Genomic DNA, 20473 nt, shown 5'->3' with positions numbered 1-20473 from the left:
AATTAGAAAAATAACTAACTTAAATTTATCACCTTATAAAAGTGCTATCCTGACATATATTATATTCAGGTATATATCTCAGATATTTGAGAATTTTGTAATACATGACAATAGAGAGCTATCTGTGAATGGAGTTGAAATGCTAAACCTCCTCAGGCCTCTTAGAGGAAAACAGGATCTTTCTTCCTCCTTACAGTTTGGTAAAAGCTTCATGGCCCAAACTGTAATCTCCCAATATATTTTTTAATCCTAGCTAGAATTTGCTATTTTAGTCAGTCAGCATTCTGCCTCAGTTCCAAATTGGTACCCATTACCTCTGAAGACAGAGTGCATTCTAGGAGTAAAACAGCCTGTACTGCATCGTAACGGAGCAGCAAAACAGAAGAGCTTATTTCTTATAAATACATATGAAATACAGCAACCTGGTAATTTTGATCACGTTTAATTTATATCACCCACATTCTCCTAGAATGAACTCTGTTACTTCTCCATGAGTTCTTTTTTCCAACCAAAAACTTTGCCAGCACTGTTCATGTCGGCCAGAATGGCACAAACCTCCACAAAACAACTGAAGAAGCAGGAAGGCTTACCAGCAGCAACGACAGCCGGAGGCGGCGAACCTGCCTCGCCACCGCTTGTTTGGCTCATGGATGCTACAGATGTTTCTCTGGGAGGTGGTAACTGCAGCTCCTTTGGGAGAAGGTCATAGACAGATTCTGTGGAACAAAGGGAAAACAAAAAGTATTTCATCAAAAATTTGTTCATGTTCTGTAAAAGAATATAAATCACATTTTTGCCTAAAGTATATGAACCATAATCCAGCTTTTTCAGAACCTTTCTGAAGAGTTATATGAAGCACTTGGAAACCTTAACGTCATGGAATGAAGTTATTTTAGAAAACAAACAAACCACAAAAACATTGAGATACACATTCTGAAGACTGAAACAAAAGGACACAAATTTGTTCAAACAAAGAAACAATTCATGAACTTCCACGGAAACTGTACTCATTTAGAATGAAGGGGCAAAACCACGTGAGAATCAAAGACAAACCTGTTCTCAGAATTCAAACTGTGCAATTGACTTTCAAAGAAAAAGAAACTAATTTAGTACCACCACTCATAGAATATGCTATAAAGTCTTTCCAAAAGTGTCAGCTCTTACTGTGTAAGATCCCTGGCTTTCATTTATCTGCAAGGCAGGGGTTTTTTTTGCCTCAAAGTTTCAGTAAACTCCTGCAGACGCTACAAAGCAAGCAAACAAACTGAGCAGTGCCAGTCCCTTGGACACAGAGAGCTCTTTGATGTGACTGTGGCAGACCTGCGCAGTGCCATGGCCACCGAGACACTTCTGGTGACTTCTCCACTGTGAAACAGCCAAGGCCACCACACAGCCCACCTGAGAGAGCTTCAGCAGCCAAGGCACAAGAACTGAAGTCAATCGCCTCACACTCAGCCTACTTCTGCGTGCTGGCTGAGGGCTCAAAGCACTTCACTGCCCACAGTTTGGTGGCTGCTGCCCAGCTTAACTAGCAGCAGCTCCAACATGGAATGTATCCCTGAGTTTCCCAGAGGTAACAACTCCACACAGCTACACACACCTCTCCTGGGATACACCAGCCATGCATCATTTCAAACACCCCATTTGGAGATGGAAATACCATATGTGAAGAGCTATAAACCGAATCAACAATTCTACACTACAAAAAGTTTTGAAAGTCCTTTGTATGTATTTAAGTGGAAAACTCAACAAAGCTGTATTCACAGCTCCAACAGCAGGGAAGACAGTGTAACCTCCAGAACCAGGAGGCCAAGAAGCTGGGTCACTACTTGACAGTCACTGTCAGGCAGCTTCCACACTGGTACCGTGAGGACAATACAACTCATCAACAGGTGTCATTGCAAATTCCAATCTGCTTTAATACACGGGAGCTTTAGCACAGGAACCCTATTAATGAACTTACGCTGACTGGGGACTTTCAGTCCCAGTTCTCCCCTTTCTTTCAGAAGCTGGGAAGCCAGTCCTCGTGTACCCAGCCCAGGGAAGTTACTTGAAAGAACAAACTGTGCATCTGAGCCATTCTGAAAACAAGACCGCCTAACTCCCATTCCCAAGGCACCTCACACTCTCTGAGCACAGAAATGAGCCACAGCACTCTGTTTTGCAGACATTTGTTATTTGCCATGCTGCATTCTGAGAAAGCTTCTGTGAACCACAAAATCCCAAACAGTTTACAAGACGTTTACTTACTTCCACACTGAATGGTTTATATGAGCTTAGCCACTGGCATAGCCATCAACACATCAAAAACAAGGGTTTATTTTATGCTGAACTACAAGTTTTCCTCAAGATTAGTATCTTAATTCAAGAGACTGAAGAATGAAAAGTTCAGATTTTATCCCAACAATGAAAAGCACAAATACCAGCCAAAGGAAAACACAGATATGACGTGAGCAGATATTTCCCTGCATGACATCCCAGTGCCTCTCGGTATTCCTGCCCCTCAGCCAGCAGTGTGTGCAACAGCTGCAGAGAGCAACCCTCTATGCATGAACACCAGCCTCTTCTGGCTGACACAGGCAACAGTACCTGCCGAGGTTTGCAAAATCTGAGCTCACTTCTGTCAAAAAAACAACCATAGGCAGATCAGAGACTCACAGGATCATTCTGGTTGGAAAAGACACTTAAGATCATCCAGGACAGGCACTGACGCCGAGTGCTGGAGCAGCTGCTGCCCTGTATTTATCACCCAAGGTATCACAGCGTCTTGTAGGGCAAATAACTCCCATTCATTTGTCAACAAGAGACCATAGTCTGCAGTGCACCCTGCAACTCATTCTTCCTACTGAGCCACCAAAGAGACTCACACATATCACTGTCCCAGAGCTGGGCAGGTCCTGCCTCCAGAGGAGTAGTAGCAATGCTGGACGCTGCTGTAATCACTCCACAGGCAGTCTGCTGATGCTGAATATTCTTTTACACCCAAGACACTGAGAAGACACTCACCAAGTACTGCTGTTACTCAGAATGTTTCGTGAGAGGCCCCAAAATGAGGCATCATGCCACAGAACGTGTGTGTGTGTGCATGCAAGTAGAGAAACCTTCATGTTTCATGTGTCTGTTGCATATACATACACACATTTTCATTCCTTTATGCTGTCTCTCAAGAAATCCTCTTTGAGGAGAGTTGCTCACCACCATAATTCTGTCGTGATTCACAAGACATTTGGTGTTGATTACAAAGCCTCATTTCCAAAAGCTAAATCATTAGGTAAGAGTGAGCTTTTCTCTCTGGGTTGGTTGCAGGCTTTCTTTTTTTGTTCAAGAAATGTATTTTTGACTCTTAAGCATGATGAAGGTTCTTTCAAGCTCACTGCTTTAAAGGGATGCTCAGTTCCAAAACTCCCACAGCACACCTTTTCTTGGGGAACATAACTTTAGCACTAATCCACAACAAGAACAATTATAATCTTTGTGAATAATCCTAACAATATTATAAAGAGAGGCAGAGAAAAGCTCGTGTTAGAATAGAAGCACATTCCCAAGGATCACAAGGTCTTCAAAAGCAAATCTTTAATTTTATGCTTCATTGATAAAAGACCGAACTACTGGAGACATGGTCTAAAATATCCCAATACACTTGGATACCACACCTGAAACTGAAGATGAGCCCTATGCTTGGAAAAGAAGCTGGTGTTAGGCCTTGGCAGCTGTAAATATGAGAGCATGGAGCAGGCAATTGGGAAGGAAGGTGACACTGGAGAGGTCCCTCCAACTCAAACTATTCCATGATTTCATGAACATATGGCAGAAGTTTAAGGTCAAATCCAAACTTTAAGGAAAAAACAACTCCTGGCTTTTCTTCAGAACAGATGTAGTTCCATAGTCTAACACACATCTTCAGTGAAGTGGATTACTAGGAGCTATCAGGGCAACACTTCTCTGAGGAATCTGAAATTGTTTGGGTACCTTTAAGAAATCTTGCTGCAACAAATCTGCTCTACACAAATCAGACTTCAAATGAAACTTTGTGTTTTCACCTAAACACAGGCCAATGTTTATATATGCTGCACTATAAATAGCATTAAAGCAAAAACTGACAAATTCCAGAAAGATTAGAGCTGTTGCAAGGAAACTAATTCTTCCCAAGAGGATATAGTTTCCCTCCACGCCTGATACGGTATTGAAATGGCTAAAAGCTACTTCCCCTACTCAGCAGCCCACCTCCATCACCATGTTCTGCACACGTGTGTGCACATGCACACCAGGCATATGACATTTCCTGCTGTAATTTTAACATAGAATGACAGGTTGGAACGGACCTCAAGGATCATTCGGCCCAACCTTTCTAGGTTGGTACTACTAGAGCTTACAAGAAGTGGCTCAGAATCCTGTTTATTTCATGTGGAAAACTCCCACAAAAAAAAAAAAAAAAAAAAAAGCTGTTATGTAAATGCAGTACTATATTTGAAGGCAAAAATAAAAATTGAGCATCATTACATATTTGTACCTAATTAGCAAGGAAAAAAAAATAAGTAGACAGAATTCCTGGTTTCAGCAGCCACTGTGCTGGAGCAACGAGTTGAGTTTTCAGCTGGCTGACTGGAACCAGTATCTTGTAACTTATTGCTGATTTTAAATGTCCTCGACAAAGACATCTGTTGATCTCAAGTTTGGGGGTTTTGTTGGTTGGGTTTTGTCGGGTTTTTTTTGCTATAAGTAGCTCCATTTATACCCAATATCTGCCCTAAACATTTTCTTTCTCAAGTAGGAAGAGACATGCTTTTCAGGGTTACTGTTATTATGAAATATAAACAAGATCAACACACAAAATAACAAAATAGCAAAGCTCAGCCAAGAGTCTCACACACTTCCCCACACACAAACCTTCACCTGCCTTATGTCATCGGTTACCAGACACTCTATTTACAATAAACTTCTGAATCTCGTATCATCCCTCAAAATACCTCAACTAGACTAATGAGATGATCCCAGGCTTCAGAAACTCTACTACTGAAATGAAGGACACACAGGGACAGGCAGATTTATAAAAAGTATTTCAAGTGTCAAATTTCTTCACCCGCCTTTTATCCGATTATCCCACCCCTATAATCTCTCATCTGAGATCAGTTGCTTGTAACTTTGATCTTCCTGCCAGTTACACTGACAGTTCAGAAAATGGTATTTCACGTGGCTGTACTGACCAGAACAGCACCCAACAGCAGGTCAGCATCCAACACTGCAAAATTATTCATCTGGGGAGATGTTGTTAGTGGACTGCTTGAAACTGAAAAAACATTTCAGAATTTAAATATTAATGACAAACGTGATACTGGGTTTGTTATTGCAGCAGATCCAAACCAGCACAGCCAAGGCAGACAACAAGCACTCCAGCAGCCCCGGCTGTCAGCGGGGCTCAAGCCAGCACCCAGCCTCAGGTGACAGGTATTCACCACCACTCTTCCCAAAGGACTACAAGAGCAGGAACAAATCCTGACCCACAAAAGGACAGACAACACTGGTAGGAGGGACGCTCACCTAGTAGCAACAGCTACATACAACTGACATCAGTCCATTTTAAAGTCAAAGAAGTGCACAAAAGCTGTCTGCAAAAAGGGCTGGGTGCGCTAACATCGGCCTGCACAAAATAGATGTGTGGGCCAACAGGTACCTGGTGGCAGGAGCTCTGCCTTTGAGAGAGAGAGAGGAGAGGCCTAGGAAGGATTTAGGCAAAGTAACTCCACAGAAAGCTGGAAACTGTGGGTGAAGCTCATCTGATGATACTGCAAGAGAAAGAGGCTGCTGGTTTGTGACTGCAAAGTGCAATTTGTAAGTGTTTCTCCTGTTTTACTCACTTCACCTTAGAGAAAACCCACAGCTGCCCCTTTTGCAGGAATGGTTTTAGATTTCTACATGCAGACTAACCAGGCTAAATTACAGGCATCTGGGCTTACAGCAAAATCTAAGTACTCCAACTTTTTCCCCCATCACCATCAACAGGAAACACTCTACTTCAACATTTAAACCATTCTCATCACCACAGTATCAAAGGCCCTTTCAGAAACACCGTGTCCCTTGAAAAGGAATATTAGATTCCTCCTTACTAATCAGGAAACTGTGATTCTATTTAGACTTTATTCTTAGGAACACAGCAGTTAAGCTTATGGAAGCAAAGGGAACACAACTGTATTCTGTTGGAGAGTGCAAAGACAACTGTTGAGTTCTGTGAGAGTCACCACAGCTTTGGACATGGCCCAAAGCAAGCCCTGCTCTTCCCAAAGCACAGGCACTCTCACCAGGAGTGCTCTTCTTCATAATAAAAAAAGGAGAATTCTCATTTCAGAATTTCACCTGACCTCCTAATGTCAGAAGAGCAGCTACTTTCAAGTAAAAGGCCTGTTGTTAAATAGCACAAGTTTAACACTGAAATGAAGGTAGATGCTGCTGCTTCAAGGGGATGGAAGGCAGGGAGAAGAAAGAGAAGCTGTTTCCCAAAAACACCTCACTAAAGCATTTGCAAATAATCAGTTTGGCTGTAACACAGCAAACGGAGTAAACGTGGTTCCAGTTTTCCATCACATGCAGCACTTGCAGGACCTTTATGCAGCTACCAAACCTTTAATGAACCTTGAATGACTTTTTGGTTGCATCTACACAGGAATTTCAGCTGTGCAGATAAAGAACTGCTATTTCTAGTAATTCAGTGCCTCATTAACTTGTGCTGTGCTAGGATTGGTTCATGACATTACTAGAGGACTTACCCATCCTCAAACTTTTGTAGGGCTTTCTTAGCCTAGCAGCAAATTTAACTGAGATCCTGCTGTTTGGGTGACCAAAGAGTTGCTTCTTGTAACTTAGCACTTGGTGATGCTGGGAGCACAGAAGATAAGGAAAACAGCAGAGAATACCCATTTCCAATGTGTAAAAGCAACAGCAGGCTCCTCCATGCTGAATGCAGACATCCTCATTTTCCCAGGACTACCAAACACCCTTTAGATACACTAATGATCTCCCTCCACCTTGCTATTCTGCACCAGAAGCAAAGCCACAACACCCAGAACTTCCACCTGTGGAAGCCAAGTTAGGAACTTGATGAAGAACTTTGCCCTGACCTACTAGCAAATGAGGCCATAACTAACATAGAGTGAAAGTGATATACAGGATGCTGCTACAGAATTGAGAGCATTATGCAGTCAAACAGACATTTCTGCTTTCTAGGCCACTCTTCCCCTTTTTTTAAGTAATAAATGTAAATTCAGTTGAATAACCAGTTAACCTGCCAACAGTTCCCCACTATTTCAAGTTTATTTTTGACAAAACATAGTTAAGAACACAAAAAAGGAGCCCAGGAAAGCAGCACTGCTGCTCTCTCTAGCTGAAGCTATCCTTCCACTGCACGTAGTAGCCTCAGAAATCTCAATATGGAAAATCCCTTTTTTTGCTAGTTTTCCTCTTAACAACAAAGATGTCAGACACCACTCAGCCTGGCTACAGCTCCAACTCCCACTCCCAGTTCAATGCCACTTCTCCAGGTTGTTCCCCAGGCCCAGCCTTGAGGAGGTCACTGAAGTGTGGGCCCAGCTCTCCCCCAGCCCCCCTGTCTGTCCTACCATGGTGATCTGCTCCTGCAACCACCACCTCTAACACTGGGGGCCTCTTCAGCAGCATCCCTTTTATCCCTACCCCTAGACTAACCTTCCTGCCCACAAGGCAGCCATGCAGGAGAGCACCATCGGTAAATGGTGCTGATGAGAACCAGCCACACTTCTTGCAGTGGAGGCAGACGGGGCATTTTCCACTTCCAGCTGGCATTTTTTGCCTTTAAGGGCAGGTACATCCTGGAAATCCCTTACCACTTCTATGACCTGATGAACAACAGCAAAGTTAATCCTTGTCTTTTAATAAGCTCCCTGCACTGAATGGCTACGCGTTTGATCCCCACCAATACTTGTCTCCTCAACGTGTTTTAATACCCGTACAGATTTGGCTGCTTCTTCCAAAGCCATTTCCTTGCTGCAGCACATGACAGTCACACCAGAGATTAGACAAAACCTTGGTGCACTCTTCTAATCAGCTGGCAGCATCCAAGCAGAAATCTCTTCTAATGATGTTCTCTAAGCTGATGAAAAAAACAAGCAAACGGGCAAAGAGAGTTGTTTGTATGGAAGCAAGATCAAAAAACAATTAGAAACACACAAACCTGCAAGTAGGCTCTGCTACACGGGAGGTAGGTGAGAAAAGCAAAGCAGAGCACACACACTCAGCAAATTAAAGAAACTCTGGGAAGGAAAAGATAATTATGCCCATATTCCAGCACATCCCCAGCTAAGCAACCAGACTGGGGCTCAGAGTGCCCATGTACACAGGTGTGAAGATTCTGTGCTGCTGCTCCATTCACATTAACAGACAGTTTGGGGCTAAGCCTGTATTACCAAGGTTCCAAATGTCAGCTAAGGGCCTGATGGTCACTCCTCACTCCAAAGGTAGCTGTATTACAATAAAACTGTATATGCAACTGATTATCTTTCAGAAACTTCTGTAGTCAAGAGATGGAAAAAACAAAGTATATTCTACACCTGAAGAATCTAGGCCACTGAATCTGCCAGTAGACTTTTTGGTTTGTGTGTTTAACTTGAGAGTCTGTTCTACTCAGAAGTCCAGTGTCTGACAAACAATATGATTTAGTGGTTGAGTTTATTGTACGCCACCGATCCCACCACAATAGCTTAGTTCACAGAGTTTTTAAAGAACGATGGGGTGGAAACAGGAGTGTTACATCAGCTCTAAATATTCAACATCTAATCAAAGCCTTGCTTTGTTGCAAAATGTTAGTGACATGTGACCCCCGTGGATTTTTCTGTATACAAAAGCCTGGGTGTGGGAATACTTTGACGCAAACTCTTAGGCCTGTCAGGAAGGACCTATACAAGCCAGATGAGGAGCCCCCTGTTCTCAGCCCTCCTCATGGCTCCCACCACAAACAGGTTCTCCAGCAAATGCTTTCCCTGGGATCTGCAGAACAAGTGTGGTTATTACAGCACAGAGAACAGGTTTCAGAAACCTCAGGCCACCCTCTAGTATAGCAGGCACTAGAACCAATCCACAGCGCAGGGACTGTTCTCTCCTCATCCAGACTGAACTGAGGGAGTAACATCAGGACCTACTGAAGAAAATTCTGCAGTGTAAATATAGACAGTCTATTGCTTTTTTTGTCTCAACAAGATGAAACATTACTACAGCTACACTGAGAATACATAACTGCACCTTTGGGGAATCAGAATTTGCTCAGAGCCAGCAGCAGGCCTGAGGAGCGGCTGCTCCATCAGACAGCAGGATGCCAAGGGGCTGGAGGGGGACAGGTCAGGGACTGTCTTGGGGGCAGCCAAAGCAGGGCTCCAAGAGCTTGGCAAGGAGCATGACAGAGGACGTTTTGAGAATCAGAGAAAGGCAACTAGAAGAAAGACAAGAGAGCCTAGTTCACAAAAACAGAAGAGAAACAGACAGAGTCAAGCACAGGCCAGACAGATCTGTGACCGCTGAAGTACTTTCTACTCTAGTGTGGTGGTTTTGTTATTGTTGCGGGTTTGGGCTGGGTTTTTTTCCTTCCTTTTTTGTTTCCTTGGTTGGTTTTTTTGAGTTCTCCACAGGGAACTCTCCACAGAGATTCAAACTCTCACTTGCAGAAGTGAGATTCACCCAACTTCAGACAACAGCAAGTCTGCTTAAGGTACTGCAGGGATTTTATACAGCAAAGTTACAAAAGAGATTTGGAAGGAGGGACAAAAAAAGAGTAAAACAGCTTTTGTTCTGTACCTGTCAAAAGAGGATTTATGATATATTACAGACTATCGTAATTTCTGCATTCCTAACATCTTTGCAACTTCAGTAGGCTTAGCGCAAGTTTGCTTAGCAGTAAGTAGTTAAAATGAGAACAGCCTTGAAGACACGTTTACGTTTCACAGGGAGCAAGAAGAAAGACTCTACTTGAGCACAGGTAAGAAGGATGTAGCAACCGTTCAGAGAAGGAAAAATAGTTGTTGCATAACTGCATGGCAAAAGGCAAAGAGCAAGAAAAAAGTTCCATTTAATGAAGGTGGCAAAAGGACACAACACAGTATTTAATTGTCTCAATGCAGACACCTTAAAACATTTTACGAAGGTGTCTGTCTGATTACTCCTCTTTTTGCAAATGCAGAAACTGAGCTGTAGGGATGTAGCCCTTGAGGCTCCCCAGCCAGAAGGACACGACTGAATTTGTCTTAGTGCTCAAACCACTAGGTAAGATGTACTAAACCAATGCTTTTATTTCATGTCTTCGAGTATATCTTAGAATAGTGATTAAACATCAGACTCAAACTGTCAGTGTAAACTCACATAAGCGAAGCCTGTTTCCCTCTGTTCCTCTACACAGAAACCTATCCTGAGCTCCCCAGCACTACCTGCACCACTGTTTTTCACACAGCTCTCAAATGAAGATATGTCAGCCAGGCACTTGGCAGGCTTCTTGACATTGTACTGGTGCTCTCGTTTCAGTAGCACCTCTAGAGAAAGGACACTGCAAACAAACTGTAGACAACAAACTACTATTTATAGTATAGAAACAAACTACTATTCCCTCCCTTCTTATCTGCCATGCTGCATTCAGAGTACCTGTAGATGGCAAAGCAGTAGAACACTGGAAGCAAGTCTTCCCGCCAGTGCTGCCACTATTGCCAGCCCTGGCAGAACGCTACTGCTGCTAGAGCAACAGTGGCAGGTTTTCAAAGAAACTGCAGTGTATACAAGGATGTTTTACACAGCCAAACAGAAAATCTTCCTTCCAGTTCTCTCTGGCTTCAAACAAAAGCAGCAAACCCTAAATCAACACCATTCACGAGCACACAGGGAAAGGCAGATGCCATGGTTCTGCCTGCACTAGAAAACTTGATGATCACACAGTTGATCTTGGTGAAGCTCCACTCTGAAGAATCAGCAGAGGATGTGAGCGCCCCATGTCGAGGAGGGAACACTGGACACTGGCAAATCCAAACCCTGCTGCTCCAACACTGAAATGTACATCAGAGATGTCAGTGAAGAGAGCAGAGCTTGCTAAGACAGCCACTTCTGTTTTAAAGAAAGATGACCAATAATATATTATTAACAACTAAAGTCATTAAAATTTTATCACAACTGTAATATCATTGTTTCTTGTATTTAAAGACAAAAATGGAAGCTAAAAGTTCTTTCTTGCATTTTTTTTGAGAGCCCAAGTATTAGTACCAAAAATGCTAGTATTAAGGAGGTAATTTTGCAAGCAATTAATAACTGAACAAAAATAAGTTCCTGCAGGATTCCACTAACCTTCAGAAAAGCTGTTAATCTCAATATTCAGGATTCTGCACAGCAGGGTAGGGTTGAGAAATTAATCCTTTTAAAGTTGAATTTCAACAACTGACAAAGGCATGTGTTAGCTGAATTCTATTTATGGCATTCATCCAGATATCAAATAAAGCTTTCCTGGCTGTGTTTCAGTCATCCCTATTCACAGCTCAAAGAGTACTTTTATAAATGTAGACAGACAGTATAAATCCTGTGTCTTGTTTGCATCCAATTTTACACATCTCAGAAAGAGAAAATAACATTATTTAGTAATTGTCACTTCAAGAAATGGACCTCTAATGACTTACTGAAAAGTCTACCCTGTGCAGCTGTAAACTCCAGACAAAAACCCAAGAACTCCTAGAATACCAGTGGGCAAGGACTGACAGAACTGCACGGACACGGACCTGCCAGGGCACTGCTCAACTGTGCAGTTAAACCCCTCATCTGAAAGGCATCGCCGCATACAAGGAGCAGTATTTAAAGATGCACATTTCTCTCAAACAACCCAAAATAGGAGGGGGGAAAGGAAATTTAAACAAAACAATCCATTCACAATACCTTAAGAATTATAAAAGAAATAAATCCAATGTTGCCATGTTTTAATCTTCTAGCACACAGGAAACCGCACTAAGCTTATGTTTGGAAAGAATCCAATTATGATAGGTATGAAAATTCAATTAAGGAATTAAAACAACCTCACTTTGCCATATAACACTGTTTCACACAGTTGTTTAAATGGCATTTCTTCATTTATGATTCTATATTGAACTGAATTTTAAAGGATAGTTGGTTTCTCCCCATCTTCACATTCTGTCACTACAGTGACTTCATTTCACAAATGCTCAAGGAAACACAAGTACCCTATGACCAAAGAATACTAATAATAGCTATTTATCAGCCACTTTAAAACATTGCTACTGTTTCAAAATCCAAATTCACCAGAAACCAAGGGAATGGGGTGCTCCGGCCAGTTATGCTGGCTCCACAGGTGCAACACACTGTTCAAGGGACACACAGAAGTCCACCTGAGACTCTAATTACTGCTGGCTCAGAATAACTTTTCTCAGCCTTTTCAGGTTTGCACCATTTTTGCCATGTCTTATATTTTCCATAGAATAAGAACAGCAACACCAGCAATAACAAATAAATGCACTTATTTCTTTTGAAGCTATACCACAATACCTAACCCTGAAGAACAAAAGCCCACAGGTATTCAGACAGACTTTCAACCCCGTGACACCGTCTCTCAGGTTCAGTATGTCCTCAGAAAGCTGGGTGTAGAAGCCACATTCAGGAGACTTGACATGCCCCAGTAACTCCCACCATGATGTCTAGCACCTTGAGCCCACAAACCATCTTCACGCATCCCTCCTTGTACTCATTTTAGTAAGATAATGAGATTAAAAGGTGTTTTCTTCCATCTCCCCAAAACTGAGAAATATTTATGCTTCCTACCATCATTTTGGTTTCTAGTTACAATTCAAGTACTATGTTTGATGATAAACATATTTTTAAAAAACAAACATGAAGTAATGTTTAACAAACAATACTCCTTGGCACAGCTGAAAGTCTGACATCTGTAACACCACTGCCAAGAAACTGACTAACCAGATCGGTGAAAGAGGAGTGCTGTGTGAAGGCAATGGAGCCCCAGACTCTGCTCTCACCAGCTTCTCTCTCTGGTATTGCAACATCCTAGATTAGGAGGTAAAACTGCCTTACTGGTAAAAACCTGAGAGCCCTGCCAGCCCGGGGCTGCACACACAGTTCATACAGTCACAAAGCACCAGGGAGCACGGCACACAAGCCCCAGACTGCCTGCTCAGCTCTGCCATGGTCAGCACCAGCAGCAGCTCCTCCAAACACGCTGGTGATGGAAATTGGGAACAAGAGGAAAGGGAAAAAGAAAGTTATAAATAAAATCCTTTTTAGTGAGCCTGAATGATACAACATGTGTTGTGGACAGCATTTGTTCACAATAAGCTTTTATCAAGCACAAGGTGCTATGGTTCCAGCTCAGCCTCTCCACCTACAAGCCCTTGGAACTCCAGTGCTGCTGGACACCAAGGCTCACCCCGACTGCTGGAACAGATCTGTGCAGCCAGAGAGGTGCATTCTGGAGCACATGCAAACCTGGTGATAAATACTGCACCTGGAAGGAACTCATCAAGGAAATAAAGATGCAAGTTGTTTGTAAAAACAGGTTTTGAAATGATTAAGCAAGTTCTTCTCCAAATATGTTCATACTTGACTCTCAGGAGACAAGTGGGAACCTAAGCCAACCATTTCACAGCAAAACATGGATAAAAGATTCCTTTATGTACTACGGAGCTAAAACTCCAGTGGAATTGGAGGGAGAGCAGCAACGACAGTATCATTGCTGGAACTGCTCTGGAACTGCCCAACTTAAGGATGTTCACAACAATTCAAGCTAAATATTGATTAGTCCATATATTTTCTCCGGTAGCATCAGTGGTAAAGTTTACCAGAACCAGTAAGTTTAGAAGAGTATTTCTGCTAGAATACCTTCCAAATTCTGACAATCAGCTATAGACTAACACCTGAGCTGACAGGCTTCCCTAAACAGATACATTCTCTATAAATCTAACAGCTTTGTGATTAATTTATCCTTTTACCAACCAAAAACATCTATCAGCTGTTTCTACAAGTAAATGAGGTACACAGAAAAGAGAAGAAAAATCTGTCCTTTATTTCTAATTGCTGCCTGATCTTTGCACTGAGCATCTTCTGTCTCTGGAGCCACAAAATACAATCAATAGGCATGGCTGTTTATTTGTGCCATGCCATCTGTGGCTTTCACAGTCCCACCTCCTTCATTCAAACCTCTTCCAGTTTTGTATCTACAGTCAAACTGTGCAACATCTTGTAAACGCTAAAGTTTCACACCAATCCAAGGAAAGACAGTATAAGGGAAGGTACATCCACAGAGGTTTAAGAGTCCATAGGGATAACTGGCCAGTGTGCAGATAAGGTCATATCTGGATGGACACAGCATACTTGCCAAAAGCTTCTGGGGATTCCAGCATCCCTTGTCAAAGTCTGTCCCCCACTACCAATACACTGAGCTACTGCAGTCTGCTGACCAGCTTCTCAAGAGTCACCTGCAGTTACACTTAAAAAATCTCTTCAGCTTGACTGTTGTTCCTTATTGGACTTCTAAGGGGGAAAAAATGTGCACTCAGAGTTTCTTCAACAGATAACTAATATCCCAGTATATAAAGTGTTGACTTCAAACACCCAGAGTACTTCAGCTGTCATTCCTCTAAAAGCTGAATTCAGTAAAAATAAAGCCTTTAGATTCCTCAGGTGCAGAAAGGCACTAATCTTCCTAAATTAATTATTTTACTATTGTATTATTGTACTGAAACACCTGCATGGCAAGGAGGACTTAAATTTACTCTAAACAATCTAATCCCTTCTTTGCTACCACACCTCCAAAAGCACCTTTTTAACTTAACTGGTGGCAAATAACTGAATTACTGAAGCTTAAACTGAACCCTTTCAGACCACAAAATAAGAAACCAAATTATTTTCCCATCTGATTGAAGAGCAACTTCATTCCATGGGTGGTTCAAGTTTCAAGGCGAGGCAGATGGTCTGGTCTAGAATTCAGATGCCCTTAAAGAAAAACAAGATTTACGCCCAGAGAAAATCTGCAAACAGGCTCAGGACAAGCACTGATCACACTCACACAAATACACTTGCAGACAAGGTGATAGTTCTTCCTCTATCCCTAACAAATGCAGAGAGGAGTCTAAAACTGCTGACCATGCCAAGTGTGCCTGCAACACACAACTCCATGAATGCCCTGAAAGTCACTTCCAAAGGAACACGCTCTTGATAAAGAAGTGTAACCCCCTTTCTTGAGAGAGCAATAGGGCAGTCACTCCTCCCAAGAGGTTCTGAACCTGGCAGGTATCCTCAGCAAAACTGACAACAGAACACAAAATCTCAGTGCACATTTCCTATAGATTTCAGGAAAATAAATGGCTAGAACCTTAAAGGAGAAAGCTGACTTAGTGCACCAATAAGAATGACTGCAGCTTAACACTGAGTATGAGAATTTCTGATGTGGGAACTCAAAAATGTCCCAACAATAGTAAAAGCTGTTCAGAGAGGAAAAAAAAAGAACCAAGTAGGATTCCAGGTGCTCCTTTTCTACCTGAAACTCTGCAGCTCCTTCTGTTCCAAACACTCTGCAATGCTACTATCCAAACTTACAGATTCTTCTGCTGAATGAACTGGTACCAAAAGAAAACAAACAAAAAAAAAACACCAAACAGGCCTCTAAACAGTAAGTAACTGAAACAACTGGCTTGTCACATCAGTTTATCTAAATGGGAGTGGATCTCCTATATTTGAACACTTTTTATGACTGTCTTTAAATCTCTCTTTTCTATATGCTCCATCTTGCCAGGGCATTGATAGGAACCACTGTCCACCTGTCTTCCTCTGGCTTGTCATACAGCCTGAACATCACCACAGCTCACGTCTACTTTTGGAACCAAAATTTGTTCTTACTTTAGAATATTGCATTAGTTTAATAAGCTTTGTAAGGTGACATGAAATTCTTTCTAATTCTTTACAAAGCAATTTTAAAACTTTTCCAACTGCTGGAGGGACAAGTAATCAAGGGGAATTGGTGAATGATTCTTCACAGCATGTTTATGTAAATAGTGAAAACATTCCTTTCAGTCTGGTGCAGTGATACTCACCACAAAGATCACTCAGAACTACACAGTTAATAAGATAACTGATGTTGAGCATTTACATTTCAAACCCTGCTCAAGCCCTGCAAGATTTGGAAATAGCAGTTACTTAAGATTTTACTATGTGCCCATCAGAATCCATTATTAGAACACAGTTCAAAGTTAGATCTGGGAGCTCATTTCAGTCAGTTCCTAAAATCATTGCTGCTCTTGCTGACAAGAAAATCTTAACTGTCTGAATATTCAGACTCATCAGTTTACTCTTTACATAAACTCAGAGAAGATAACAAAGGTGATAAACTGCGCAGACATGACCACAGACATACCTGACTTCACCTGCACTTTGGCCACTCATCAATCCCTGCTAGGGTTTACCAGCATACCTAAAATTCAAAATTATTTCAGGCCGCTGCCTTTTTGTGCCAAAAAAAACCATGACTAGTCTTTCATTTTCTCCAACACAAAAGAAGGAATTGCCCCATAAAACTCAGTCTGTGTACCAGTGCAAAAATCAGATCAAGGCTTCAGGCTGACAATCACTTTTAGCTAACAGACCCCAAAAGGTAACTATACTGTGGAAATAAAGATCAAATGCTTTATAAAAATTGAAAAATCTTAACCTACAATTTGGGAAGCATGATAAAAAATTAATTTCTTGCCTATAATAAATAATCCTATGGATTCCCCAAAGTAGCTACAATGGATTTCAAACTTGCAGGTCCTGAACTGAAGTACAAGTGCTCTTGACTCTCAACATCTGTGTATTCTCAAGATTCTCAGATCTCTATTGGAGCAAGTGTCAAAACTGCACAAAGAACTTTCCAGAAAAAAAACAAAGGTAAGGGATGCCGGGTGGCATAGCCTCACATCCATGTTCCACACTCCTCCAGCAGCAGAGGTGTTGTGATGTCCTGCCCAGCTTCCCAAACTTCAGAAATGAATTCCTTCACTGATCCCCAAGAACCCACCCCAGGCAGCAAGCCTGGTTTCCCTGGTCTCGGCACAGGAGCACAAGCACAGCAAACACAACAGAAGGCACAAGGTTAGGTGCATCTCCCCTCGTGGCAGAGCCAGTTTAGCAGTTCTGCCTCATCTGCTAACTCCTCAACCACTGAACCCCAGTCCTCGATAACCCCTTTCTTGTCCTGACACCACTACTTGTGCAGCTGCACAGTAAACTAGACCAGGGAGCAGAGCAATGTTAGACAATCCTATCAGAAGTACAATATACTCATTCTAGGTTGGTTTCCCAATCCCATTCATCTTGTAGCCACAAAAAACAATTGTGCTGGCACAATTCAGAGAACAGAACATGGGTGAGAACAGACGGCAGGGAAAAAAAGGGTCTGTTTGAACAGCTCTGTCACTGGAATATTCAAATTAGAGCATGAAAAGCTGTGAATTAAAAATCCTTTCCCCTACACCCAGCATCACACAATCACCTTGCAGCAACATATCCCATAGTTCTATTTTAAAGCAAATAAACCAGTAAGATTCCAAGCAGAAATGGACATTTACAAGGCTGACAGAGAATTTAAGGAACTTTGGTAGAATCCATTGCAGTTGACTTAAGTCAGAATGTCCTGGGGGCAGCTGGAAGAGCTGCAACAGGCAGATGTCCACAGCCTCACATAACGCTTGGCGCTGCTCATCCAGCACAGCACCTTTTATCAGCTACAAAAAGAAGCTAAGCATTATTATCAAAAGAAGCTCAGTATTACTTCTATTCCTAAAAACTGCTAATAGTAGTTCTCAAGTTCAAAACTAATAGCAGTAGTTTTAAAGTTCAAAACTAATATTTCCATAAAGCATTTGTTCCATCCCTCTTTGAAAATTTAGTCACTGTCACTAGAGTTATCCCTTGGATCATGGAAAGAAAAAGGTTCTGGTAGGAAAATCAAAATCAGTAAAACCCACGTGTTGTATCAAGCACTCTGAGTGAACACAAGTAGATCATTGTCATTGAACATTCAAGCATGGCGGAAAATTGCGTTTTAACTAAATGACATTTTTAGGCCACAAGAGCTATTTAGGAGCCCACTACCATCTTCCTTGTTGCTTCCAAGTTCCAGGAAGTGTCACAGTTTTACAGTTACTCAGCTGGGTAAAGCAGAAGGGGGAGGGAGAGACTACTAAAAAGTTCTCCTTGCTGCAGTGCAAAAACCACAACTTCGTTAGTACCCACATTTCTTTGCCATTGTTCAAAATGAATGTGTTAGCTAAATTAATCACACACCCAACCAGTTCAGATGGAGCACCTGAAACCTGATGAACTACTTCAATGACAATTTTTCACCTCTGCTGAATTTGCTATATTTGAATGCTGCATATGATATTCAACCACAGAACAGCTAGCCTCAAGGTTTTAGTTTTTATGCCCCAGTGATTTTTCTACCACATTACTAATTTGTATGCACATTTGGGTTGTTTTATTTCAAAAAGGACAGTATGTTATGCAAAGATGGGAACTAAACCTATTACACTGTAAACATTTTCAGCATTCAAAAATGCATACATTTGTGTATATAATTTATCTTCTTATTAGGACATCCCATCCTTCTACAATGGTTACAAAGCACATACCTTTTTTTAATACTGATTACACATTAAAAATTAGGTTTTGTCCTTAGCACTAGTTAGCTCCTCAGGAGCTGTGGGGATGAGCTTCAGCAATAGGCCTTGGAATCAACACTTCACATTCCTCTATTTTTTAAAAGCTATAACCAGCCATATCCCAGAGGCCTGCAATTGAATTACAGTTTCACTATCATTTTAAGCCAATATAAGCTGGCACTGCTGCTGAAAGAAACAGTCCCACCCTTCCCACTGCTAGTTCTGACATGTCCTTACCTTGAGTCAGCACACACCAGTCAGCAAGACCCACAGCAAACACAACCAGGACACTCACCTCGTTAAAAATCAACATTTCTCTTTTCCTTTTCAGTGTTGGGGGGCTGGCTGAGAAGGAAGAAGGGAAAAGCTAAGTTGATTTTAATGGGATCAGTTCCCCAATCCAGTTCACTGCACGGCCAGGTAGGTAAGTGTTGACGTGAGTGGAGCAGCAAGGAAAGGAGAGGGGACAAGAGTTCTTTAACACTGGAAATTCATACTGGCTGGAAGTGCTCGTGAAACCACACTTACACCAGTAAACACTGGAAGATTTGGATACTCAAAGAAAAATATTACCTTTCCCAAGCTATGCATAAATGAAAAGAACTAACTCAAATGAATTACCAGACCAAATTTTCAATCAGTGATTCTCCCTTTGTCTATATTGCCCTTTCATCTTAGGTGTGTGGGTTTTTAGGAGGCTGTCTTAACATATGTAAAGGAACATGAAAACAAATAATTTTAAATAAAATGGCCATGCAAGCCAAAACTTCAGCACGCAGCGTGGAGGCAGGTGGGTGATGGGACAAACTCATCCAGAACAAACTGCACTATGGTAAGTGACATCTCGATTCACTGCGTTTTCAAAGATAGCAACTTTCCTCTTAACAGCAGGCAAGCATATTTTAATCAGTACACTAATATTCTTTAATTTTAATAAACTAAAGTGTGTATGTCAGCAAACCACAGTTACTTCCAAGATTCTCCCCATCTCAGGGCTTCTCTTGCCTTCATAATCTCTCTGTTTCCAAAACACAGCAGCAATCGGCATCGCGGGGCTGACAAGGCTGTATCACAAAACCGCAACCATCCCTACACACTCAGGAATGTGATTCAGAGGAAAAGTGACTGGCCCCAGTTCAACCTGCCAGCCGGGTCCCAGCCCAGGCAACCCTGCTGCTGGAAGGGGAGCAGTCAGGAGCAACCACACACTCCCAACACACCCTCATCACACATGCATATTTGTGGTTTTCTTGCTGTGTTCAGACCTTTCCCTTTATCTCATCAGTTGTATTCATGCTCTCTGATCCAGAGCACTTGTCCACAGGATAAGTTTATCCATATCTATCTAGGAAAAGAAGAAAAAAAAAAAAAAAAAAAAAAGCACACTGAAGTGTGTTCTGATTAATCAGATAACGACTAATACCTGTTCCTAAATCCAGCTAGAATGGGTACTAATGTACCTCCCAGCAAAGAGGATCACTTAATTATTCATTCCATAAAAGTTTATTCATTTGTTCTAAATTTCCATTTAAGTTAAATTGCACTTGGATTTAGCATCTCCTTGATCTTTCATTATGAGAAAATATGAAAGCAAGCCCTGCTTTAAGCTCTTTATAACCATGCACTGCTTCAGACACCTCAGTCCCATGCCACCTTCCTTGGCCCCAGCAGCTCCCTACGGCCAGGCCTGTGCATCCACCTCTGGCCCTTGCCTAGCCCTGAACCCACAGCAACGCCACCAGAAGGAAAAAGGCACTCTTGGTTCAGCA

The 20473-nt window shown here is 41.9% G+C and overlaps 1 protein-coding gene across 1 annotated transcript in view; it reads right to left on the bottom strand.

The window, feature by feature from the left end:
- The window catches only part of NFAT5 (nuclear factor of activated T-cells 5, tonicity-responsive), a 33359-nt gene extending 32651 nt beyond the window's left edge, over window positions 1-708 (bottom strand). The window contains exon 1 of the mRNA XM_010008431.1: window positions 591-708. Within this exon, the coding sequence (XP_010006733.1) occupies window positions 591-648 (58 nt within the window). The 5' untranslated portion in view covers window positions 649-708. The remainder of the gene's footprint in view (window positions 1-590) is intronic.
- Window positions 709-20473: the final 19765 nt, after the last annotated feature.

The sequence above is a fragment of the Chaetura pelagica genome, unplaced genomic scaffold (genome assembly GCF_000747805.2).
Source record: "Chaetura pelagica isolate M959 unplaced genomic scaffold, ChaPel_1.0 scaffold232, whole genome shotgun sequence".
Classification (NCBI taxonomy): domain Eukaryota; kingdom Metazoa; phylum Chordata; class Aves; order Apodiformes; family Apodidae; genus Chaetura; species Chaetura pelagica.
The sequence above is the reverse complement of the archived record's forward strand: the minus strand, read 5'-3'. Positions and strand labels throughout refer to the sequence as shown.